This window comes from Nyctereutes procyonoides, unplaced genomic scaffold, assembly GCF_905146905.1.
Source record: "Nyctereutes procyonoides isolate TBG_1078 unplaced genomic scaffold, NYPRO_anot_genome, whole genome shotgun sequence".
Classification (NCBI taxonomy): domain Eukaryota; kingdom Metazoa; phylum Chordata; class Mammalia; order Carnivora; family Canidae; genus Nyctereutes; species Nyctereutes procyonoides.
In genome coordinates this window covers 26,851,033-26,877,197 of record NW_026575030.1, presented here as the reverse complement: position 1 = coordinate 26,877,197, position 26,165 = coordinate 26,851,033, and the positions used below count along the sequence as shown (strand labels likewise).

Below are 26,165 nucleotides of genomic sequence, written 5' to 3'. Positions count from 1 at the left end.
ATGCCAAATAAACTGAGCTTCAAGAATTAATGCCAAAATCATTAAACTAAAAGACACTATATATCAATATGAAATTTGTCAAGTAAATGCCTAGGTGTTCCACTCATTACTGGCAGTAAAAGAGTAAATAAAAAGTTTCTAAGAGCCATTGATCATAGTACGATCTGTGTTACATCTCTCCTCTGATCTTCCTTCACAGTCTCTATGAAGAGTTAAACACGACTTCATAGGAATCTACTGCTGCTGCAAATCTGATTGTGCAAAAATAGACTAGTTCACTTTCCACAGCTAGTTGTCAAACATGAACCCAAAAATCATCTTTTAAAAATTAAACAGAAGCACTTCTAAGGACAGCTGTCTCCCTCTCCTGCCACTCTTGTTCTCTGCCGCTGCGCCTCACATCTAGCCCTCAGGTCCTCCGACGTGCCCAGTGGTGTCCCACTTCCTCACCTCGTCCACCCTCTAAGCCCTCCTCACTTCTCAGATCTCAACTGAGACAGCATTTCCTTAAAGACCCCTCTCAGAAAGGCCCCCTAGGCATTCTGTCTCAAGAACCAGGTGCTTTTTCTCATCAGTGTTTACTGAAACATGTGAAATAAATAAGTGAATGAGTAAGCAAGTGAACAAATATAGTTATACTGTTTTTTCCTTGTAGAAGCTTTTCTATTTATTTTCTTATTATGCGTTGGCAAGCAGAGCCACTGAATGAGGAAAGGATCCCCACCCTCCCAAAACTAATGCTTGTTCTTTCTGCTTATTCCCACAATGAGGACACACTCTCCAATAACCTTGCTGTGACACCCTATCATTAGGGTCATTATCAGTAGGAAAATGTGTGTGTATAATTTTTTGAGAGTTTCTTAATAAAAAAGCACCTCTGATAAGACTGCCATCCAAGCACGGTATTACAAAGCACAAATGACTTGTAAGGGATCTTCTCAGGATTTAAAAATATTAGATGCGCTACTTATTTTTATATGCAAAAAAGGACACATGTTTTAGAGGTCATCCCCAAAGACGGACACACAGAACCTCCTGCAAAATGGGTTCTGTGTTCTGCAGTGGGACACAGGAAAACAAATGCATTGTTGAGTGGGGGGAGGGGGGGCGGACAGGGGAACAGGATAGCATCAGGCACACAGGTGCCTGAAGCCTCTCAGGTTTCTGCTCCTTCCTTCCCCAGGTTTTCTGCATGCCCTGGATCTCCAGGGGATCATTACACTCAGGGAAAAGAAGTCTCTCTAAAACCTAACGGAGGAGGACCTTCTATGAAAGGCTCCTGCTATTGAATAAAAAAGAAAGTACAGAACAGAGCAGGAAAACAGCTGCATTTTTTTCAAGCAAACAAGTGAAACACAGAACTAAAATCTGTGACAAAATTACTGAAGTTGTGTCAAACAGAGACTAATTAATGTCGGATAAGTTTTCATAAGTAAAGAAATTAATCAAGACATCATTAGCTTTTTTTATCCCTTCGATAACTTGGAGCAAGCATCAACTAAAAATGCCTTAACCTGTGAGGCCTATATTCCAAAGGCCCTTTTACCAAAGGACACCACTGCATTGGAAATACTCAGAGTACTTATTTAGCTACTCATTTTTAAGTGACACTTGAAAACTGAGCACCATCAAGCCTTCCAAAAATAGAGCAAATCAGCTTTGTTTTACTTTTCAGAGACATGCACAGTACATCCACCCACTGCTTGTTTCTTTAACTACCAGAGTGGTAGAGATAGAGAAATACATAAAGAATAAAACAGATAAAGATAAAATTCATCTCCTACATAATGTAAATAACAATGCTTTCTATCCTAATTACTGGATAATTTCTCATTATCTACTCTATGCCCACCACGTCCTAGCATTAAAGAGAATGCAAGAAAAATACAGGTGCATGGCCCATATTCCCAAGAAGCTTATCATCTAGTTGGATAAAAACAAAAACCCAAAAACTAATGGCTGTAGAACAAAAACCAGGGCAGCCCGGGTGGCTCAGTGGTTTAGCACCTGCCTCCAGCCCACGGCCTGATCCTGGAGACCTGGGATCGAGTCCTACGTCAGGCTCCCTGCGTGAAGCCTGCTTCTCCCTCTGCCTGTGTCTTCACCTCTCTCTCTCTCTCTCTCTCTCTCTCTCTCTCTGTATCTCTCATGAATAAATAAATAAAATCTTAAAAAAAAAAGAACAAAAATCAAGGAACAGATTACATAACTAAGTGCTGAGTTAGGTACTGTCATTTTTTTTTAAACCAACACCATTATGAATCTGAAAATAAAGTTTTTTTTTAAGGTAGCATAATCTGGGCTGAACCTTGAAAAAGGGCAGTATTTAGAGCAGCAAAAAGAAAAGGAGAACGGGGGGCCATCCCTGTCTGAAGGTAAGTAAGGAGGAGAAATACAAGCAAAGACAGAACAGCTGCGTGAGAAGCTGAAGGCACCTGGCAGCCAGAAGGCTGATGAGGAGACTGGCCTTCCTGGGTGACAGGTTCCAGTTGGGAGACCGGGGTAGGGACACAATGGGGCAGAGCCAGACCACAAAGAATCTGGATATCCGGGTCGTGTATCCGAGAGTGCCATGGTAGATGCCTCCACCAGAAGCAGCCAGATCAGAGCGAAACACTGGGAAGGAACTAGGCCCTCGGAAACTCTGGCAAAGCCCAAACTTGGGTGTAGAAGAAGTTGTAGTTTCCTTCTGTACGACTGAATGTCATTTCCATCTTAAGGAAATGTTTCTACTTAATGGTAGAAACTAAATTACAGTCAGCAGTTCAAGGTAGCCTCAATCAAGGTCTGGTTTCCTCTTTCTCAAGGGTTACATCTAAGTTCCAGAGGATTATGAAACATTAGGTTTGGGGAGTGTGGGAACAGGACAGGTAGGGGCTCATTTATCCCTGCAAACATCTGAAGCTCTTCCACCATCAGGCCCCCCGGATCCCTCCCCGGACTTGCTGCTTCTTCCACAAGCCTCCTGCAAGTCTGGCTCTCTCTGGGCTACGTGCACGCCCTCTTGGCACACAGGCACCTCCTTGCTGCCCCTAAATTATCTCTGCAGCAGAGACTGACACTTACCTACTGTTTCCTTACTAACTCCGTGCCCAGATGATAACCAGAAGAAATAGAAGTAGGAGCCCATCACAGTATTAAAGGGCAAAAAAGCCCTGGGACGACTAGAGTATACAGTAAGCTCGGGGCATGCTGTGTTGGTAGGGGCAAAGAGCAGAGAGAGGGCTTCACCTTATAAATTATTAGGTCAGTGTCCGTCAGATTAGCAACCTTCAGGGAGCGAAACTTCAGTAACGGGAAATAACTACCCAAAGGAAAAAATTTAAGGTTTACGTGCACACATGGAAGATAGAACATCAAAAAATCCAGAATTGTGTCGGGCTGTGTTGTTTGATCTTGATTCTGAGATGTATTTCCTCACTTCAAAAACACTGATTATCCTAAAAAAAGAAGTGACTGAAAGAATAAAGTAAAGTAACAGATGTGAAAGTATAGCTGGTAGATGAAGGAAATCTACCCTTTCTCCACTTACCACCTTTTGAAGTCTTCCCTGGCAAGTGAACATTTCGTGTATAGATAGAAAGTGAAGAATGGCATGTTTAAAATAACATGTTCCCCAAATAACATTTAAATGTATTCAATAAGATTTAATCAATACCACCTAAAACTCAAATTATTATTGTTGTACACTGAAGATAAATATTACAAGATGCATTTCTATCTTTAATGACAAAATCCCAAGTCCATGAGAACAGAAAGGGGGGAACTCAGTGTGGAGCTTCTAAGTTTTGATTCACACTGGAGGTTTTTCAGTTTATTCCTATCCTCATCTCCAGCCCCAAATATCCAGAAACAAATGGCCAATTATTCCTCTAAGATTAGAAACAAGGATCCGAATGCCTGACTCCTCAGGGTTCTATAATCTAAAAAAAAAAAAAAAAAGAAAGAAAGAAAGAAAAAAAAACATGAAAAGGCACAATCTCTTCAAATTATATGTGTTTAATTAAGTATGAGGCTTATATGTGGTCAAATGGAAAATATTAAACTATAGTCCCATTCACATATTTTCAAGTCTCTTCCTCACCATTCTCAGGTTTTTGTTTCCCAAAGTATTTATCACCAAACATGCTATATATTATATACATTATGCTCAATGTTTATTGTCTGTCTCTCCCTGCTAAAATGGAGGCTCTATGAAGGCAAGAAAGTTCACATTTTTTAGATCAAATACTTTTCAATAAATAGTTGTTGATGGGTACATGCACAGTCTGTGCAAATCCTGGCACCCTGTATACCTGACATTTTGAAGCAACAGAATCCATGTGCCTGAAACATAAAGTATGGGAAAGTTATACCCTACTCACTCTGGGCAGATGCCAGTACTGGATTTATAAAGGTTATAGCTGAATCCTTGGTGGGGGGCCGGGGGGATGGGGGCTTATAATTCAAGGACAAATGGAACAGTTTCAGTCATGTAGACCAGAGTCTCACTGTCATAAACTAAAAGCAAATTAGAGTTCAGTAGCCCCTGGAGAACTAAAATATAGACACCTTTAATAAAGAATTTACACCTTCTTTAAGCAGAGTTGGGATAAGGCATAAGTCATGCCATAAATGAATGAAAGATTGAAGTCAGTGACCTCCAGGTGATGGTAGGACCTAGATAAAGATGCATTGCACTGGGAAAGACATCACAAGACATCTCTCCGGCCATTTCCATCAAGAATGTGCATACCTATTCCCTCTACTGTCAATACCTCCTTTGCTTTCAGCTCTTACTCTCTCCTTCTCCGGCCCCCATTCCCAGTGTTTTGTTCTCTCTGCGGCTCTCTCATGCAGGATCTCTCACTCTGGCATATGCCCCACCCAGCAGGAGCAGAACTTGTCATATGCACAGAGGCAAGCAGGCCTCTCCTGCCCACCAGCATGTGCCAAGCTCAGCAGTGGCCTGGCACACATAAATGAGTCCTGGTCTAAATAGAGTAGAGCATGGACAGCCCCTAGAATTAACTGTTCCATGCATACCCACTGGGCACAGACCCAGAAGCTAAACACATTCAATGCATCCAGGATAAATCCCCTCAAAACTGGAGAAAATGGCTTTCTCGGTCAACTGCCTATGCACAGAATTCAGTAATACCAGAACTCTGACTGCAGACTTAAAGAAGAAATGAAATCAAGACCCAACTCATTCCTTTACGCTGACTTGCCTAAGTCCCCCAAAACCCAGTGCTACACCTACCTGAAATCCAAAACAAGATGGGTCACCTTGAACCCTAAAGTCTCTTCCAGGTCTACAGGCCTATGGTTCCATCACCACCAGCTTTTCTGCATCTACTGTCTTACCAACAACCATTCTGAGCACTGTGAGGACTAGTAAATACAAATGTAAGAGACAACAGTGGTAGAAAATCATTAGGATAGTGAGGGACTGACTTAGACCTTGAAGGATTTAGGACTTAGACAAACAAAGGGGTTTTCAGACAAAAGTAATGGCATGTGCAGTGAAGCAACAGAAGAGAAGAACATGAAACATTTTTTGAGGGGCACCTGGGTGGCTCAGTGGTTGAGTGTCTGCCTTCGGCTCGGGTTGTGATCCCAGGGTCCTGGGATCGAGTCCTGCATTAGGCTTCCTACAGGGAGCCTGCTTCTCTCTCTGCCTCTGTGTCTCTCTCATGAGTAAATAAATAAAATCTTTTTTAAAAATGTTTTTTTTGATTCAGGGAAGACACTACACCAGCTGGGAACGGGGTGCAAGCAGAAGAGCTATGGGTGATAACACAGGTACAAGATAAGGAGTCTGGCATTGTGGACAATACAGAGCTTTAATAAAAGCACCTGAAAAAAAGGAGACAAAGATGAAGGGATACTCCACAAAAATGTATTTGGTGGCCAACAGATACTGAATTGGAGTGAATAATGACTTAGGAAAGATTCAGTGGGAAAACAGTGTGATAGCTGAGTTACTGTCAATATGTTATTAATAAGAATAACACTACTAATGTACTATTAATTGTTACTAATGTGTTGGCAATTGCAACGAAGATAAAGAAGGCAGGGGATCCCTGGGTGGCTCAGCGTCTGCCTTCGGCCCAGGGCCTGATCCTGGAGTCCCAGGATCGAGTCCCACATCAGGCTCCCTGCATGGGGCCTGCTTCTCTCTCTGTGTGTATAAATAAATAAAATCTTAAAAAAAAAAAAAAAAAGGCAGAGGAGACCGAGCAGCAAGGAAAAACTGTCATCCCTTACAAGAAGCCCCTTCCAGGATGTGGAATGCACACTAATCCTAGTGGGTGTGTGGAGAGGTGCTGATGTCCGAGCCAAAGGATCTCACAGTAGTTAGCACTTCTTCAGCGTTCAAACCACAATCACGGGACTGGCTTCCCAAAAGAGAGTTTTGCACATCTTTGATGATGAATGCTGTCTCTCTTCCTTCTCCTTACTCTTTTCTTCCAAGACTCCCTCCTGGAATTCCATCCAGCTCAGTGTCAGTAAATCTACAGAGAGCTTTCCACCACAATCCCCACACCACACAGCCCATCTCCTTTCTTCTACAATCTTTTCTTTTCTATCATCTTTCGAGTTAATCTTATTAAAAATTTACTTGTCGAGATACCTAGTTACCATGGTGATAAGAAGGCAACATTACAGATAAAGAGAAAAAATTGCCCTTATTCTTTTACTAGCTTAAACATTCCTCATTTTCCATCAGTTTACCTAAAAGATTAGGCCATTAATCTCCAGTCTTTCAAAATAAGCCTGCAAATAGCTCAACACTCATTCCAAGACCAATATATAGTGCAAGCTTCATCCTAATTGCTCTAATTACATGAAGAACATAATGAGATACAGCAGCAGATGGCTACAGATTAAATGTGACAGAGAAGAAAAGCTCCTCTCTCTCTCTTATTGAAGGAAGTTTGCAGGGGGAAAAAAATTATTTTGTTCACAAAGCCAAATATGTGTTTTAAAAAATGTTATCCCACTTTTCTATTTTCTCCAATAGTATCCTTCCTTGAAAACAAAATTTTTTCATTTCATATTGGTTTCTATTAGTAGAGATAACAGGGATAAATTTGTACCCCTGCTGAACAAAAGATGTACTTATGGAAAATTTTTGTCAATGTTCATATAATAAATCATACACTTCCACAAACCTGCTCCATGATCTCAAAGATGTATTCCATCAAATAACGAATGGGGCGGGGGTGTCTTTAATTTGGGGCCTAACAACAAAAAGTTAGTCTTGCCCTGAAAATTAAGTTTGTTTTCCCCAACTTCTGTCTTCTGGCTAATGGTAACAGCTGGCCCAACCCTTGGGGCTGTCCTTTCAAACCCCTCAAGTGACTACTAATACCATCAGATAGGATCTTGTGCTCAGGAAATCCCTTAAGTCATGACCCTGGAAATCACCACCGCCACCACCAAACCACCAGGGCTCGACAAGGAGCATCCACCACTGGGGCCATGATCGGGGGGTTCCAGTAAAGCCCCTGTGCCAGGACAGAAACGGAGTGCAAGAAAAAAAGAACAAAAGTTCTGCCTCTTAGTGAAACAAGAGATAGACTCAAACTCTTTGTTCCCGCCTGAAGGTAGAGTGTATTCTGAAAACTGGATCTAGGCCACCTCCTTTCCCCGAAGTGATATGCCTCTCCCTTCAGTTCTAATATCAGCTCAATCCAGATTATTAATGTGCATCAGTGCTCCTACAGCCATGGCACTCCACAGTGGTCCAGGAGAGACAGGAAAATCCCAAATCATAGGAGGCTCTATGCTTTCTTCCCCCCACAATGGAACACTCCAATGTCAGGATCAGAAAATACTATTCCTCTAGAAAAAAAAAGTCACTGAATTTTATCAGCTACTCCAATGCAGCACTGTACCTTTTTTTTTTTTTAAGTTTAGGGAACATTTATTTGCATGTTCTTATTTTCTCAAAAGTAGACATTATGGTAACATAAAGTGAACATATGCGATATGCGAACACTGACCCAGTAATGCCACGGGTCAAATAATTTTTTCACATATCAATTTCTATTAATAAATGAAGTTGTTCTGCTTAGACTTCTAAGTAAGTCACCTTAATACCTCACTTGTATTTTTCTTACACTTTATTCGATCATTTCTTTGCCCATCTTCTCAATAACTTAATTTGAGAAATACATGAAGTAAAATGATACAGAAAGCATTTTGAGAAGCATTATTTTCTTGTGGAAAGTATTTAAAGATACTTGAAAGCTCGTTCCAAAAATCAAATCCATTTACTATTTTGTGTGGCATGCCCAGGAAGCAGAGAAACTATCAGAACACTTTGTCACTCCACAGGCTTCACCTCAAGGATCACTTCTCCCTGTTTATGGATGGGCCACATTTTATCCTCAGCCTCCATGTAATTCATTCACTAATAAAATTATTAATTACCATTCCAGAATACACACCTGCTTGAAGTTCAACAAGATACAAGAAGGTTTAAAACAAATAAATTTCTTTTATAAGATATGGGGCAAGAAAAAGAAGGGTTAAGAATTGTACCACCCCAACATGAATGTACACGAAAGTCCTTTCAAAAAGAAAAATTAATGTCCCTGTCCTAACCTTGTTTGTTTCCTTAATAAAATCCCCTCTTCTCTCTATCTTCATTAAAAAGACCTGTGCTAGGACATTGGGGTGGCTCAGTGGCTGAGCATCTGCCTTTGGCTCAGGGCCTGATCCCAGGGTCCTAGGATCAAGTCCCTTATAGGGATCCCTGCAGGGAGCCTGCTTCTTCCTCTGCCTACATCTCCGCCCCTCTCTGTGTGTCTCTCATGAATAAATAAAAATTTAAAAATATTTAAAAAATAAAAGGCCTCTGCTAAAATTGACCACTTAACAGTGTCTTCCACTTGGTTTCGTTTAATCAATAATATTAATAGCCATACTATATTAATCCACACAGGCTACATTATGCTTCCATAGCAAATCACCACTGAAACAGCAGCTTTATACAACATCTATTTCATGCTCACATAACATCCTCGATGGCCCAGAAGCTCTCTTCCACCAGTGACTCAGGGATCCAGTCTCGTATCATCTCATGAGTCCCTCATCTCAACAAATGCATGTCCACAACCCACATCCTATCACCATCTCTTAAAGTCTGTTGGTTAGAATACATGCATGGATGACCCCAGCCTAACTGCAAAGAATGCAGCTCTGGTCTGGCTCTAACGAAAAAAAGAAAACAGAACTGGGTGAATAAGTAGCGCTGTCTCTGTCAATCGAGGTGCTTGCTACATACCTAATTAACTGCCATGCATGTGGAAGTCTTTATATGTACTAATATCTTTAGTATCAACCACCACCATTAAGATAGCTGTTACTATCCCATTTTACAAATGAGGAAATGGAGGTCCAAAGAAGTTAAAGAACCTACCCAAGCTACTAAGTGACCTAGTGCGGAGTCAGCAATGTGCTCCAGAACTCACTAGGAGATACCACTTCTCAAATATGCAAGACACAGTGCTAGGCACTGTTGAGGATATTGGTCTTCAAATACCTGTAGGGATAGCGCATGAAAGAAGTATTTAGATATATTCTGTAAGTCTTGAGAAAACAAAATAAAAGGTAGTACTGAGAGAAAAAAATAAAGTGAAGGAGAGTATTTCTGAGTGCTTATGGCACTGGTCTAGATCCCGTATATACATCTCCATCTAAGCACTCCACAGGTGGGTGTGGTTAATTCCAGGTACATAAATGGGAGACACAGAGAGATTAAGTAGCCTGGCTAGGATGTTAGGCTGAGCCAGGACTGCGACCCCCATCCAGCTGGCTTCCAAACCCAAGCAATCTTCTACTGTATTCAATACTGTACAGAGACGATGAATAGGATCTCAGTCTACAAATCACATAAGCAAGGAATGTAACTTCGTTCTTTTTATTTTATTTTTCTGTGACTAAACTTAATTTTGTTTGTGACCCGCATTTAACTAAAAGGCAGAAACCTGCTCCTTGCATTTCTGCACTGATGTTTTCAGGTAGAAGTCCACTTAGCTCTAGAATTCATCAAACCCTCCTGAAGTCTTCTTTCAAACATAATGCCAACACCTATACTCCCTCAACTCCCTATGGGACTCACCTTCCTCAACTAGTCTACAAAATCTTTTTTTTCCTAACTTTTCCAAATTTAGCTTTATAGACACACCCAGATTTTGTGATTTCTGAAATTCGAAAACTAGACATGCTTGCCTCTTCTCTGCATTCTGCTGAGGTGTCTCCTCCTCTGATACCCAGAGAAAGTAAAACTGTCAGAGGGCAGCAAGGAAATACCAGGAACAGAAAGCACACTGGTTAATGTATCACAATATCACCTTGTTACATAAAGGAGGCCTTTTGATAATGAAATGAGCTGTATGAGACAGTAAACTTACCAGTACAAAAATCTCTTATGGAAAGGGCAGTTGGTCATGTGGCTAGACCAATATACGGGTTTAGCAGGTACATTTCTGAGGGGATTGTAAATGGACCAGGAATATTATCTACCTTTATGGATAGGAGGGAAGGAGGAAGGGAGGAAAATAAAAAACAAATTTACAATTTCAAGGAAGCCGGAAGAGAATCATTGATTTTCTACATATATTTAAATGGAAGAGGATAGGAAGGGACAGATTACCATAAAACTCAATATTGACATGAGAATAATTAAGGAAAATATGTATAGATCGCAAAGAAACAGAATGAGAATATCCAAGAATGTGGTTTCCTAAGATCCTGTGAAATAAGATGAAGTCTGTCCTCCTTGCTGAGAAAAGGTAAAGGAATGGTAAGTGGGAAAGGTGATAGCACAGAAGATTATCTAAACAAATTCTGAGCTTCAAGAACTTTATCTGAATACTGTCACTCAGTACCAACTTGATTCTGATCTAAAACTGTGGAGCCTCCAGGGGAGAGAAGGCAGGTGTGCGAAGTGAAAAGACAAAAAAAACCACTGTGCTTGAGACATTTACATTTATCCCTCTTATAGCCCAGGGAACACATCCTGATTTTTCTTTTTTTTATTTTATTTTATTTATTTATGATAGGCACACAGTGAGAGAGAGAGAGGCAGAGACATAGGCAGAGGGAGAAGCAGGCTCCATGCACCGGGAGCCCGACGTGGGATTTGATCCCGGGTCTCCAGGATCGTGCCCTGGGCCAAAGGCAGGCGCTAAACTGCTGCGCCACCCAGGGATCCCCATCCTGATTTTTCTAATAATTTTCTCTAAACTTTTGTCTGAGAGCTAATGATAAAATAACAATAATAATGATGATAATAATAATAAATTACTCTGAAGGACTCCCAGAGGTATCAGAAGAGATGCTGAGCTACATTAAAATGCAGCTTGGAGTTATGTAAAGTATCACATTAAAATGTAAGACCCTTCAAAATTCAACCTTATTTAATTTCAAAGCAGTATTTCAAACTAAAAGGCACTATGGGAATTGAGAGAAAAAAAGGGAGATAACAACATTCTATCTCTATTTAGGAAAGAATGGAGATGGGGGGGTAGGAGATCTACCAGACATTTTTAATAACATGTGTTATGAATTTCTGTCCCTCTGTCACAATGCATGGACAAAAGGACTACTTTGCTTTTTGTTTCCTGCATTATTATTATAAAGATTAATATGAAAACCTACATTTCTGGCTCTGACCTCCTTTAAACCCTAGAACCATATATTGAATGGCTTGCTGGTTTTCCTCCCTTGGTCACATTCCTCAAGCAGAACAAATTCAATTCACCCAAAACTGGTTTTGTCATCTTTTCCCAAAACTGGATATTCTTCCTTTATTCTCCATTCCAATGAATCCAAGACAAGAACCTAGAGATTCACCAGGACATTTTTGTCATCCTGTAAGACATCCTGTACTTTTACCTCCTAAGTAGCACTCGGTTGGTGGCCTCTCTGTCTCTTCTGCCACTTGCTGTCCTTGTTCGGGCCTTTACCATCTCTCCTCTGAACCCCTGCACCTGCCCCTCTCATCTCATCTCCCGCCCATACATTCTGTGCACAGCCGACCCTCAGAGGACACTTCTAAAATGCGAATGTGCTTCTGCTCCACCCAAGAATAGATCCTTGGGGTGAATGGACCTCACTTCTCCTTTAAGGGATAAACCAGGTTTCTGAGCAGGAACACAAAGTCCTTCCATGAGCTGCCATTCACAGCCTCTCCTTCCCCCACGGGCACTGTCACACAGTTGCTTCAACTAGGCAAGCCTGCAAACCCAGGTGCACTCCCTGGGCCACTTGACACACCTCTGCCTTTCTTCCAGCAGTCCGCTGGGCCTGGAGCGTCCTTCCCCTCTTCAGCCAGCCACAGTTAAAAAATCCATTCCCTCTGGAACTCTGACTCCTCTGGCTTCTTCCTTCTGTATTTGCATGACAAATGGCCATCCCTCCACGGGGCCTAGCCCACCCTACTGAAGGCCTGCCTGAGCACCTGTTTACTCACTAGCTCACCAATACCTCAAGGAAGCTGCATTCGCCTCCCATACACAAGAAATGTTCACTGAACTAATTTTTTTTTCAGTAAGTGACTCAATTTCTCCCACTTTGCAATACAATACAAGTGAGGGATTTACAGTAAGGAATATTTTATATGCTCAATGTAACAGGAATGGAAAGGAGCCTTTACTGAAGTCCTCCCCAGGTCAGCAGCAAATCATGCCACATATACACGTTCACGTGATATTTAATGTTTAAAACTGCCATGTAAGGTGAGCAGAGGCAGTATCCTGCTTGTACAGAGAAGACAATAAACTTTCCCAAGTAGACACAGCTCGAAAGTGGAGGGGTCAATATTGAAATACAGGTTTCATGTCAACTCAATAGTGCTCCTCCCCATATGAGAAAGAACAGAGGAATTCAATGGAAAGAAAGGAAATACAGGGATCCCTGGGTGGCGCAGCGGTTTAGCGCCTGCCTTTGGCCCAGGGCGCGATCCTGGAGACCCAGGATCAAATCCCACGTCGGGCTCCCTGCATGGAGCCTGCTTCTCCCTCTGCCTGTGTCTCTGCCTCTCTCTCTCTCTGTGATGACTATCATAAATAAAATAAAAAAAAATTATAAAAAAAAAAAAGATAAGAAATACAAAAAGTAAAAAAAAAAAGAAAGAAAGAAAAGAAAAAGAAAAAGAGAAAATCTTCTAAATTCTCCAGTCTCACAGTTTTCTCTTTTCTGCACATTTCTCAGCAGAATAGGTGAGTCTAAGTAATGGGGTCATTCTAAGACCATGGCTGTTATTCTGAACATTGTGGTAAGGAACGTTAAGGTCAGTGGTTCAATAAACTTAGGTACTAATTAGTTCATTCCACTAGATATCCATCCACTAAACTTCTAACCCTTGAGAACCATCTCACAAACACATGGACTAGGAAATCGTGTAGGCGCTCAGGTTTAATACAATACCGCCATTACAAGGACAACTCAAAGTACTAACCTTCCTCATGGTGCCTGCACGTTGGTCTACGAGAGCTATCACTGAGGCTCGAGGCTCAGCTCCGCAAACAGAATGCACCATGGAATGCCTGACAAGAAAAGCTAAATGTGGGGGTTCATAGTTCATGTATCATTTCAGAGGGTGAGGATTTCTCTCCCTCAGCAAATGGGTGAGGAGAAGCTGCCTCTCACAGGGTTCCCATCCCACCCACACCCTAGGATGGGCCCATTCTGGCACAGGCTGAGGAACAGGGGCTCAATGTGTGTAAGTTCTGGCTCCAAGCAAAGACCAGAACGAGTCTGGTGGCCCCACTTCTCCAAGACCTGCCTGGTAGCGCAGTGTCATAAAATATGCTTGGCCTACTCAGTAGAGGTAACAGCAGCCCCTGGAAAAGACTGCAACTGCTACTAAACAACATTTGTAGCTCACCACAGGGAGAACTAAAAGAGGCTACAATCCAGGGACATGAGGCAGAGATCCCAACAAGAGCCTTGAAAAAGACAAGGAAGAAAAAAATAAAACAGCAACTCACTGGGCATGTGACTCGAGACGCTTGGCAGGCTGCCTTGCTGGGCTGGACAGAATGTGTGCAAAGAATTCACATCTTTCTCCCACTGCCAGAGGCTAAGAAGACCCAGACAGAGGAATACCAAGTCAGATCCCTCATCAAGCTAATAATCAATGAGAACTTCCTGAGGAGAACAATGAATGAATAACCACAATTCTCATCTGTTTCACACTGCATGTGACTGATCCCCATTACTCTCATGGCTTTATGACTTTAACAACTTCAAACAGTCCTGTAACATATTAATTAGGTATCAAATATGCAACCAGTGCAAGTTCTCCCCTGGTAGGCAAACCGCTAAACAGCACTCTGAAGCAAAAACAAAGGACAGAGTTCAGCTTCATACGTCACCCAACATTAATAGGGCATGAATTGAGACTCTGGACCAAGAGCAGCTAACACAAAGATGAATAAGGTGTCTTTGAGGAGGCTACAGTATCCTCGGGGCGTGGGGGAAGCAAGGAGAATCTCAATATATCATAGTATATGAAGGTTGCCCATCAAGAGTTAAAAGACTAAAAGCAAACATGAATCCCCATAAGAACCAGAGAAAAGAGTTTAAAAAAAAAAAACAAAAACAAAAAAAAAACCTGCCCTAGAAATAATCTAATCTGGATTTTCAAAGGAAGACTCAAATTATAAAAAGAATGTGACTTCTCCAGAGTCCTGTGGTCAATAGCAAAGCCTGGGCTGGAACTCAAGTTTCCAGTTCTTTCCAACATGCAGAAATCTAGGGGTGGGGTGGGGGGCAGGTTCTGGACATCTAAGGCTGGATGAATACAACTTCAAAAGAGCAGATTTTTGACTCATGAACTATGAATAAGAATGAAGGGAGGTACGAGGGCTGGATCTTCTCAAGGAGGGGAGACCTGAAGGACTGAAAGGCATTCACATGCATGTGCTATGTCAGGAAAACCAGAAAAATTACAAGCATGTCATTTGTAACTGGCAGTAAACATTCTCCTCAAAGCAACTATTTGCTAAAAGCTTGCTTCAGTGGTGTTAACTAGTTTACTCCTTCCCCCCTTCCCCGCTGCTGAGCGCTATTTTATCACTTGTGCTAAGACCTTCAGGGATGTTTTGCATGCAAGATTTCTTAAGAGATGGCTGAAATTAAGGCATATTACAATACAAATGCATCTACTTGAGAGTTTGCAAGCCCTTTCTTCAGCAGTACTGCTCTGTGACATCATGAAGTTCAACGTGATACCCACATAAACTAATGGAAAGCTCTACCAAAGCTACTTTGCAAACCAAAAGGCAAGCCAGTTGTGACTGTAAGTTAAGGACATCAGTGCTACACTTAATTCAATGAAAGGTACCAATCAACTCTTGTCATGCACTACACTTTACGGCCTATTTTAGGGGTGGAGACCACACCAAGGAAAACACAAGATGATTAAGATATATAAGACATAGCCCCTGCCCAGCGAGAAAAGTAAATATCTTACATGCAAAAATTATAAAACTGTTTGATAAATGTTATAAAACAGTGCTACTCGAAATGTGGCCTATGGACCAACGCCAACCCATGCAATGTTTGTTGCTGGTCTACAAGAAGATATCAAGTTCAGAAACTGAGAGTAAACATTTAGAAACCTTTATAACAATTTAACAGTAATTTTAGGTCTGCTGAATCTATTAATTTAAAAAAACAAGGCTTCTATTCTTTGCCGTTTTTTACATTTCATTTTTCTAGTATTTCATTTTATTACTTTTTTGTTTGTTTACAAAATATCAGTCCACAAATAGTTTGAGAAGCAAGGCAATAAAGTGATGTAACACAGGTATGACATACTATACTATACCTACTAAAAGAGCCAGATGAAGAGAAATGGCCTGTGAGATTAAAGGGTGGCTCCTAAAAGGAGATAACCTTTAGATTGCAAAGGATAAGTGGGAGTTAACCAGAGATGGTGAGAAGCGAAGGGCATCCTAGGCAAAGGAAGAGCATCTGCAAAAGCTTGGAGGTCATAAAAGTGGATAGTACGTTTGGTGCATGAACTCTGAGGCACAGTTATAAACAATAACTACAAAGCTACAAATAGATCGCAAGAGACTTGTATGACTTTGCAGATGAGGCTTTGGGCTTTTTACATAAAACACAAGAGGGAACAACTGAACATTTTTATTATCCAGAGAAGGATGTGTTTATATTTCCATTCAAGTTCTTCTGGCATTAGACACAGATTTGAAGGGAGAGAGAATAGAAGGAAGGGCAGAGACCAGTTAGGAACATACCGGTATCATCCAGGTGGGAAGTGAAGAGAAGCTGCATTATGTCGCAGGAAATAGGCAAGAGAGAATGGCTTAGAGAAATGTTTCAAAGGTAAGAACGTATAATGTTCCTTACTTATCCTTATCGATTAGAATCTGCAATGAGACGGCTGTTCAATTAATTCAATAGGTGGTCTGATTATACAAGGGGGAGAACAGTAAGCCCAAGGATGATGAGCAGGTCACTGAGAGGAGAGAAATCAGGATGAAATGGGCAATTCGAGAATGAAAATATTAAAGTTCAGTAAATTTAAGTATGATGAGCTTGCTGCTGAGAGACAGGGGAGGTATCTGGGGTAAAAGTGAAGTTCTAGAATAATATTGGGCCTTAATAACATGTATATACATACACACACACACACACACAAACATATTATACCTATAAAGAGAGAAGAAAAGAGTAAGAGCCAACACATTTATTTTGCACACTCTATATATAAAGCAATATTTTAGACACCATAAGAGATAAAAAGGGGAGAATAATCCTTTCACTACTGGCCCCAGGGCAACTCTAGGGTCTCCTGATCCCCCTAGTTAGAACCACAGCAAACCAGAGGTACTTAATTCAATAAGCATCAAACCAAGACTCATTTTCAATCCAGAGAATTCTATGGATTAGGGAATCTCTTAAGGGAGGGAGGGGGCTTTAAGTGATTGTGTGTGTGTGCGTGGTACTGGTAGGCAGGGTAGGAGGGTTTCTTGGCTAGAAGAAATAATGCCCTGAAATATCCCCCTAGAGAAAATCTGAGTCCCTCAGATGAAAACTGTTGAGTCAACCAGCCCCTCTGGAACTCCCAAACTTCAGGGAAGGTGTAGCCTTCCCAAACCAAATGTAAACTCCACAGGGATCCATTCTCCTTCAAATGGCTTCTTCTCACAGGTTTAGTGAGTCCCTGAAACTCAAGGAGTCCTCCACAGTGGTAGAGAACGCGGGGCAAGCATATTCCATTTCTCATGGACCATTTTGGGAAAAAGTAAGCCTGTTGTTAGATGTAATCAGGAACAAATCAAATATTATTCTATCGTGTTAGCCATGTGGCCTGTTAGCCACAACTCACACACACGAAATACCACTTATCATTTACTGTGGTTGTGGGACAAGCCCAGCAACCATGCTACGGTGATCTGATTGTGTTTTATCAGGCTCCCATAATAAGTGCCTGCTGTATTTCAGGGCACATGATTTTACCAAAGGATATAATGGACTTAGTTTCATAACAACTTCTACTTCATTCTGGTCATGAACTGGGACAAATAACGCCTTGTGCATCTTTACAGCTATTATCTATACAAGGGAAATTCAGCAATTAACCTGTGAATTTAATCTAAGTATACAAGATTAAATATTAAACAGCTTAATTTACTTAAAGAGCAATAAGCTTTAAATCTAAGATCACAAAAAAATAAATAAATAAATCTAAGATCACCAACTGCCACTCCATTTTATTTTATAAAACATAATGTGGCCCATGTCTTTTTAAAATGACACTGGATATAAGACAAATGTTCCCATATAAGAGAACATAAAACTATCTCCAAAGAGCATTAATTGCCATTTTGCTATCAGAAACGAACAAATTCTCAATCAGTGCCTGCCCATCTGCAAGACACTATTGGGAATCAACAGAAAACAAAAAGATCTAATTATCCACAAGGTCTGGAAAAGATAGAGAACAGAACTGCTTAATACCAACAGTGTATGGAGGTAAGCAGAGGAGAAGCTCTCCATTCAAAGTCTCCAGGATCCTCTGCAAGCCCCGTACAATGCACCAGCATGGAAAGTGATGAATAAGCTTCATTGATAATAGTGACTACGTCACGGCTGGCTGAACATTCAGTCCACAAACAGAAGGCTTCTTGTATTTGCTCAAATCAACCATAGGAAAGTTTTAGCAAAAAGACTGTTATATTCAAATGGAAATCAGTACTTCCCAGCAAGAATGGACAATTAGCAATTCCTTAAACTGGCACTAAGAGGAAGAGCAGGGAAATGTACCAAAAACAATCACAAACAACCTATATTCCCAAATGTGAAATAAATAAGAAAGACTACCATAGCTGGCATTTTGAAAAATGCACACAGCAGACTTAAGTCTGGATGTTACAGGTCTCCCGATTATCAACCCACTGGCAAGCTTCACCCAAATACTCCCCTTTTGTAAACTGCTTACTACATGCAAGTTTAAACTCTAGCCTAAGATTCCGGGACACAGTTAATTTAAATGGTGTTCCCTGAACATTACGTAAAAAAGTGCAAAGCCTGTTTATACATTTGAAAAGCCTTTACCCACTGGATTAACAGATTCTAGCAAATAGATTTCCAAGATTGGCAGGGCAAATAGTCACCATCGTCATCCCTATTTACAAGCACACATGCAATTTTGGCCTAGTTGACCTATGGATCTGGCACTGTGCGTCTGATCTGAAGGTATAATGAGTCCAAAGGCTCCCAAATAGGCTATGATGGTTACATGGCCACCCTGGGATTGAAGAGAAAAATTCAAGGGGAAAAGACAGGTTTAAGAAATTATACCAGAGTTAACCAATGGTTTCTTAAATATAATACCAAAAGCACAAACAACAAAAGAAAAAAACTGCTAAGTTAAACTTTGTTAAAATTAATAATTTTGTGGGGCACCTGGGTGGCTCAGCAGTTGAGCATCTGCCTTTGGCTCAGGTCATGATCCCAGGGTCCCAGAATCAAGTCCTGCATCAGGCTCCTTGCAGAAAGTCTGCTTCTTCTGCTGCCTATGTGTCTGCCTCTCTATGTTTCTCATGAATAAAGAAATAAAATCTTTTTTAAAAATTAAAAATTTTGTGCTTCAAATGATACCATCCAGAAAAGACAACCAACAGAATGAGAAATTATCTGTATATCATGTCTGATGAGGGACACAAATCTTTAAATTTAATAATAAAAATAGGCAACAGATTTGAATAAGACATTTCTCAAAAAAGAAAAACACATGAACGGCCAATAACCATATGAAAAGATGTTTATCATTATTAATTATTAAGAAAATGTAAATCCACAATGAAGTATCACTTCAAACTCGCTCAAATAGACACAATCAAATAACAACGGCAAGTGTTGGTGAGAATGCAAAGAAACCAAGACCCTCATTCACTGCTAGGGAGAATGTAAAATGGCGTGGCCACTTTGGAAAATAGTTTGGCAGTTAAACAGAGGGCTACAAGATCCAGCAAGTCCACCCTTAGGTATATATCCAAGAAAATTGAAAACAGGTCCACAGAGAAACTTGTTCATAAATGTTCATAGCAGATTTCATGATAGCCAAAAAATGGACACAATCCAAATGTCCATCAACTGATGAATAAGTAAATAGAAATCTGTATATCCATGCATGTAATATTATTCAATGATAAAAAAGAATGAAGTACTAATACACATTAAAAACATCAATGAACTTCAAAAACATGATGCTAGGTGAAAGAAGCCAGACACAAAAAGACCACGTTACATGATTCCACTGATAAGAGATGTCCAGAACAGGCAACTCTACAGAGATTGCTCAGCGCTATGAATGGGTGGGAGTGGAAAGTGACTGCAAATGGGTACAAGTTTTTCTTGATTATAGTGAAGGATGCACAAAGCTGTGTATTGAAAACCATCAAATTATACACTTGACATGCGTGAATTTTATGATATGTAAATTATATCTCAATAAAGCTGGTATTTTTTAATTGTGCCAAACTGCAAACCTTTATGCACTCCTAAAGGCTGTCCTTCAAACTACCTGATATCAAACTGGGCAAAGTATACCTGAAGTAGAGCAATTAAACTCACATCAACCTGTGTTTATAACCTAAGCACTGTCTAGAATTAGACTGGGTCTGGGGGCACCACAGAACCCAATATATACATTTTAAACACTCTGACTTTCTATTAATTACCAAAACCTGTCTACACTTGCTGCCAACTTCAACAAACACTGACTGAAGCCCACCAGTGACCAAGGATTATGTTTAGAATACAAAGACAAAAGGGGTACCTGGTGGCTCAGTTGGTTGGGCTTCTGCCTTCAACTCAGGTCATGATCTCGGGGTCCTGGGATCCAGCCTTGTGTCGTTGGGCTCCCTGCTCAACGAGAAGTGTGCTTCTCTCTCTTTCCCTCTGCCCCCCTCCCCACTCATGCTCTCTCTCAAATAAAATCTTAAAAACAAAAAAGAATACAAAGACCCAATGATCAAGGAATTCATAGCCTGTTAAGTCTAAGACTGATATGTATTCACATGATTCAAGTTCAGTGCTCTGTGTGCAAATTACAGGGATGAGCATGGGGTAGAGAAATAGAGCAGAGAATTAGGTGATCTCATCTGGAGATGACCCACAATGGTGTCACAGGAATGATGATACCTGAGCAGGGCTTCAGAGGCTTGGATAAAACAGGAAGAGAATGGTGTTGGAAAGGGGACAGAGGAAGGAAAGCAAACCATACTGAAGGCAATGCAAAGGTCTATGTGATAACAAAATAGCTTGGAGGACTGAAAGAAATTTGGGGGGAAAGAGAGTAAAATGAGAATGTTAGATGACGGCCAGGATCAAGAGGAATGGCTTCAATGACAAAAGGAAATGCACAAGGGATACCTGACTTCCCTAAAGATAATCCAGGCCTAATCTCCAAAATGAACTCTGACCCCTCCACTCTAGACCAGACCCCCAGTGTCAGGTGCCATCATCTCAATATATGGTACCAGACTGATGCTGGTGCTGGAGCCAGAAACCTGGGACTCACCATTGAATCTGCTGCCTCCAGCCCCCACACTCAGTCCATCATCAGAGTCCCTGATTCTAATTCCAAAATTTGTTCCATCCAGCCACCATTTCTCCCTATTGCTACTGCCATCACTCTAGCTCACACCACCAACATTGCACTTGATTTTCCAACAGCCTCTTCATTGGTCTCCCTGCCATGAGCCTTGGCTCACTCCAATTCATTCTACACACAGTGATGATCTTTTTAAAGTGTCAAAGCTCTCAATAAATTCCCACTTCACTCAAGTCTAAGGATGGGGAACATGCCTTGGGATACTCAGTGCCTAGTACATTGAAAGAATAAAACAGAGAAATCAGACCTGGGGCAAGATGATGAGTACAGGTCTGTTGGGTTTGAGCCCTCTATGGAATATCCAAGTAGTTACCCTGCTGGCAACTGGCAATATGGGCCTGGATCCCAAATGACATTTGGCTTCACTATGTCAAGACTAACAGAAGCAGAATTACTACGGTAAACAGGACTAAAACTATTTTAGATAATCATGAACTAAGTTAATAAAGCTTGAAGCAAGCTCAGCTTCTTAGAAAAGATTAAAGTGTCTCTCTAATCTGAAATTCTGCAGTTCTGGGTCAGGTCTAGGTTAGCATTTCAAGGACAACAGAAACCACAAATCTAGCACTAGACTTCTGGTGGGATCTTTATAAAGAGCAATTTGGCACCAAGGCTATGACGTAGCCACTTCCTTCAAAGTATTTTCACAATACTTCTGCCCCTCTGTTCCCTGATGTCCTCACCAACTTTCAAATGACTTCTCTATTAGTTCATCATAAATCGCTCCTGCCTCTCAGACAGTATATCTGGGGCGGTGCCCGGAAGGCAATTTCTCAGTCTGGGGATACCACTAGGTTAACAGGTTAGATAACAGACACAAAGGTTATCTTCCTTCCTCTCTCCTACTGATCCTAAAGAGCTACCTCAGGATGTGGGTGCTGTAAGGATTTTTAGACAATAATTAAATTATAATTTGCTGTGGGCTTCCCATGGTACTGTGCAAAAGCATTTAATATAAAGTACTGTGCATGACAAATAAATGCGAAGAGCTTCCAGAGAGTTTCTAACAAGTAGCAATTACTTTTCCAAATGCAGATGTGGGAGACAGTGATTACAACCCCCAATACTCTTTTTCCTCCTTAACTTTCTCCAGTATCAGTGTTTCTTTTTTTTTCAAGTTGTCTCCTAAGTCTTTTTTTTTAATAAATTTATTTTTTATTGGTGTTCATGGTGTTCAATTTACCAACATACAGAATAACACCCAGTGCTAGTATCAGTGTTTCTTAACTACTATATACAAACCCTTTAAGTTCAATAAGATGGTGATAGTATATATCTCTATGTCACTTTTCAAGTCAATATGCTAAATAACTATTCGAATGTCTAACCTTTAAAAATGAACATTTTGAGAACTTCTGTCTACATATCCAAAGAGCATGTACAATAATAGTTCTGTGAGATTGGTCAGGTTATGACCTAGTCAGCTGGTTTCTCATTCAGGTGATCCCAGGAAACAGCCTGGTGAATTTGATAGTCCTAAGGTTTTTAATTCATGTATTTATGTTTAGTCATATATCATTTACTTTATAGCTGAAAGGACCATTGGTTAAAGACAGAAAACATAGGAATTATTGAAATAGAAGTGAATAAAGAACACAAACATTAAATCCCACAACTTTAACTCATGATAATTTTTACCAGTGTTGTATACTGCATTAGCTGATCAAATTTCTTACATGGTAACAAAAAAAGTCTCCAATACTTTAAAATTCAATAGAAAAAAAAGCAGAAATATGGAAAACAAAATATCAATACTGGCTTTTCATTTACAGGAAATAAGATTGCCTCCATATGTGTTATTTACCAGAAAAGTGCTTATGAATACAAGTTTGAAAATTTTTATTTTTTTTTAAAGATTTTATTTATTTATTCATGAGAGACACACAAAGAAAGGCAGAGACACAGGCAGAGGGAGAAGCATGCTCCCTGTGGGGAGCCTGATGCAGGACTCAATCCCAGGACCCTGGGATCATGACCGGAGCCAAAGGCAGACGCTCAAGCACTGAGCCATCCAGGTGCCCCTTATTATTATTTTTTGAAAGAAAGCCTCAAAATAACTTTTTTTTTAATAGACAAAATACTAGACTTTCAACCATTGAGTGATAAACTACGGTTATTATTTATTTTTGATGTCTTGATACAATCTTAAATTTCAATCCACACTTTAATATAGATATACTCCAAAGAGCATGTCATCTTAAAATCTGACAAGTGGGTCTTTATTTTAGGTGATTAATTTAAACTAAATTAAGCAACTTTGTTATACATGCAAAATAATACATGTATAAAGTCACTCATTTTAGCATTGTTTAAAATAGTAAAATATTGGAAACCATCTAAGTATCCATTAGCAGGCAGACAAGTTATGGTACATCAATATGATAAAATGTTATGCAGACATTAAAAAAGGATAAGAAAGCATACAGTATAATGTGCTACTGGTTGTGTAGGAAAATGGGGGTGGGTTATAAATATATTTGATTGTATATGCTTAAAATAACTCAGTGATACTTTTTAAAAAAACTAACAACATGGGTTGCCTGTGGAGGAGATAAATTGGAAGAACGAAGCCAAGAAAAACTTTTCAAGAAGTATTCTTTTATATATATATATATATATTTTTAAATTTGAGCCATTGAGTGAATCTATAACCTATTCCAAAAAAGAAATGTTTAAATATTTTTTAAAAGTCAGTCACAAAAAAAGAGTATTTTAAAAGAAATGAATACTCTCAAAAACATAGTACTCAATAACTAGTTCATATATAATCACACAGGTAAAGCCATTTTGTAAAAGAACGATCATAATTATGTCTATAATCTTAAAACTGCTGCATTACATGTGCTCTTAAATCACATGGAACACAGCAATCTTAGAGTTAATTCCATCTCAAACCCTTTCCATATTCCATCAATGGTTGAAATAGCAGCTACAATAGGTTCCTTCATTTCTCAGGGCTACAAGGAAAAAACAGTACAAATATGAGCTTGACAACCCCTAACGAGTGCTGAGAACAAAATTTTTGAAAATATTCAATTTTTCTAATCACACTGTATATCACTTATTAAATGGAAAAGTCAAAATGTCTTTTCATTCTTAATGCTACACAAAATCATATATTAAATATAAAATGTATAACACAATACTTAATAACAGAATATCCATTTAAGACCAATTTTATCTTAATCACAATTTCTTTTATAGATTCAAGATGACTAAATGCTTTTAAAAACTAAATTCAAAAGGAAGTTCTTGAGAAATAGGGTCTCAGGTCAAAAAAAGGTGAGAACAAAGCAAGATGTCTACAGTACCAATGACCAACTGACACCCAGAGTTGTTGGGAGATTAAAATCATAAATCTAAAAATATAAAACAAAATGAACAAAGGTTGTTTTTTCTATTCACTATCCAACTTCAAATGGGTTTTCTCATTATTCATTTCTCACTGAGTTCACAGCCAATTGACTTTGACAGTGCTTCCAAAGGTTCATCATTCTTGAGCTCCTTCTATCCTAACCTTTTAAAACTCTTGGCAAACACTTCATTTCTCACCTTTACTACAAGAAATGAAGGGGGCACCTGGGTGGTTCAGTCAGTTCAGAGTCCTACTCTTGATTTCAGCTCAGGCCATGATCTCAGGGTTCTGAGGTCAAGCCCCTTGTCAGGCTCCACGCTTAACAGGGAGTCTGCTTGGGATTTTCTCTTCCTTTCCTTCTGCCCCACTCCCCCACCCCAATCGCAAATTCTCTCTCTCTAATGAAAGAAAGAAAGAAAGAAAGAAAGAAAGAAAGAAAGAAAGAAAGAAAGAAAGAAAAGAAAGAAAAGAAAAAGAAAAAGAAAAAGAGAGAGGGAGGGAGGGAGAAAAGGAGGGAGGGAAGGAATTTTCTCCCTTCCTCACCAGAGTGTCCATCTTTTTGCCTACCCTTTCACCTTTCTCTCCCACCAAGGAGGCAGAGTAACTCCTGCCTTGCCTGAGAACTCTCTCAACCTCCATCAAGATCTCATTTGGGCCATCAACCTACCACTTCACATTTCAACTGCTCCCTTTTCTTTGGCCCCTTCCTCTGTGCCTTCAAAACAGCAAACACCTTGTCTTATTTTGAAAAACTTCTCTTGATCCTGCTCCATCAGCTATTGTCCTATTTCTCTCTTCTTTCTAGTCAAGCTGCCCAAATACATAATCCACATCCATTACCTCCTCCTTCTTCTCTCAGAAAAGGTATGCTTTGGTTTCAAATCCTCTACTAAAAGAGTCTTACCAAAGTTCCCTAATGTCTTCATAATCACTCAATCAAAAGTGAAAGGAAGCTTCAAGCTTATCTACTCCATTTAGCTTATTATATGAGTAAGGTAGCTGAGAGTCATGAAAGATTAATTTGACCAACATTATACAGTGAATCAGTTGGGCAGACATCTTGATGTCCTTCCATCCAGAAGAATACACATTCCATGGTAAAATACAAACAAACAAACAACACTACAACTAAAAAAATCAAGATGAACCCTACTCAAGACTATTTCAGGTATCTCCACAAAAGAAAAAGAGAGAACTACAATTATAATCTGAAATGAAGATCAATACATATATAGCAACAGATAATCCAAAGCCCATTTCAGTTAGCTTTACAATATGGCCTTGTGCTTCACAAATTCCTAAGTATCTAAAGCAAATAATAAAGTTCCACTGTGGAATCTTTTTGGGAAAAAGGCCAATTGCTCTTCCTCTTCTCTACTCCTCTTTCTGCGATGAACTTGCCTGCAATACACACTCTAAATCTGGGTGCTGAAAGACCCTGCATAAAAACTGAACAAGCAGTCAGAGAAGGAGAAAGGAAACAGGGAAATAAGAAGCAGAGTTCCCAGAAGGTGGAAGCGGTCAACAGCACCAAATGCTAATAGTGCACATTCTTTCCCCTACAGACCTCTTTTTGTACATTCTTACTCATCCTAAGTAAGTCTCTGAAGTTTTCCTGAATTAGGGCTTAACTTCTTCTACAAATAAACATGCCCAGCT

The 26,165-nt window shown here is 40.0% G+C and overlaps 1 protein-coding gene across 5 annotated transcripts in view; it reads right to left on the bottom strand.

The window, feature by feature from the left end:
• IGSF11 (immunoglobulin superfamily member 11) overlaps nucleotides 1–26,165 on the bottom strand; it is a 120,252-nt gene that overhangs the window by 62,681 nt on the left and 31,406 nt on the right. Inside the window, exon 1 of one of the 5 annotated variants that reach the window (XM_055315773.1) lies at nucleotides 13,989–14,049. The exons of the other annotated variants lie outside the window; for them this stretch is intronic. Within the exon in view, the coding sequence (XP_055171748.1) occupies nucleotides 13,989–13,995 (7 nt within the window). The 5' untranslated portion in view covers nucleotides 13,996–14,049. Of the gene's footprint in view, nucleotides 1–13,988; nucleotides 14,050–26,165 lie in introns of those variants that run through there. 5 annotated transcript variants of the gene reach the window in all.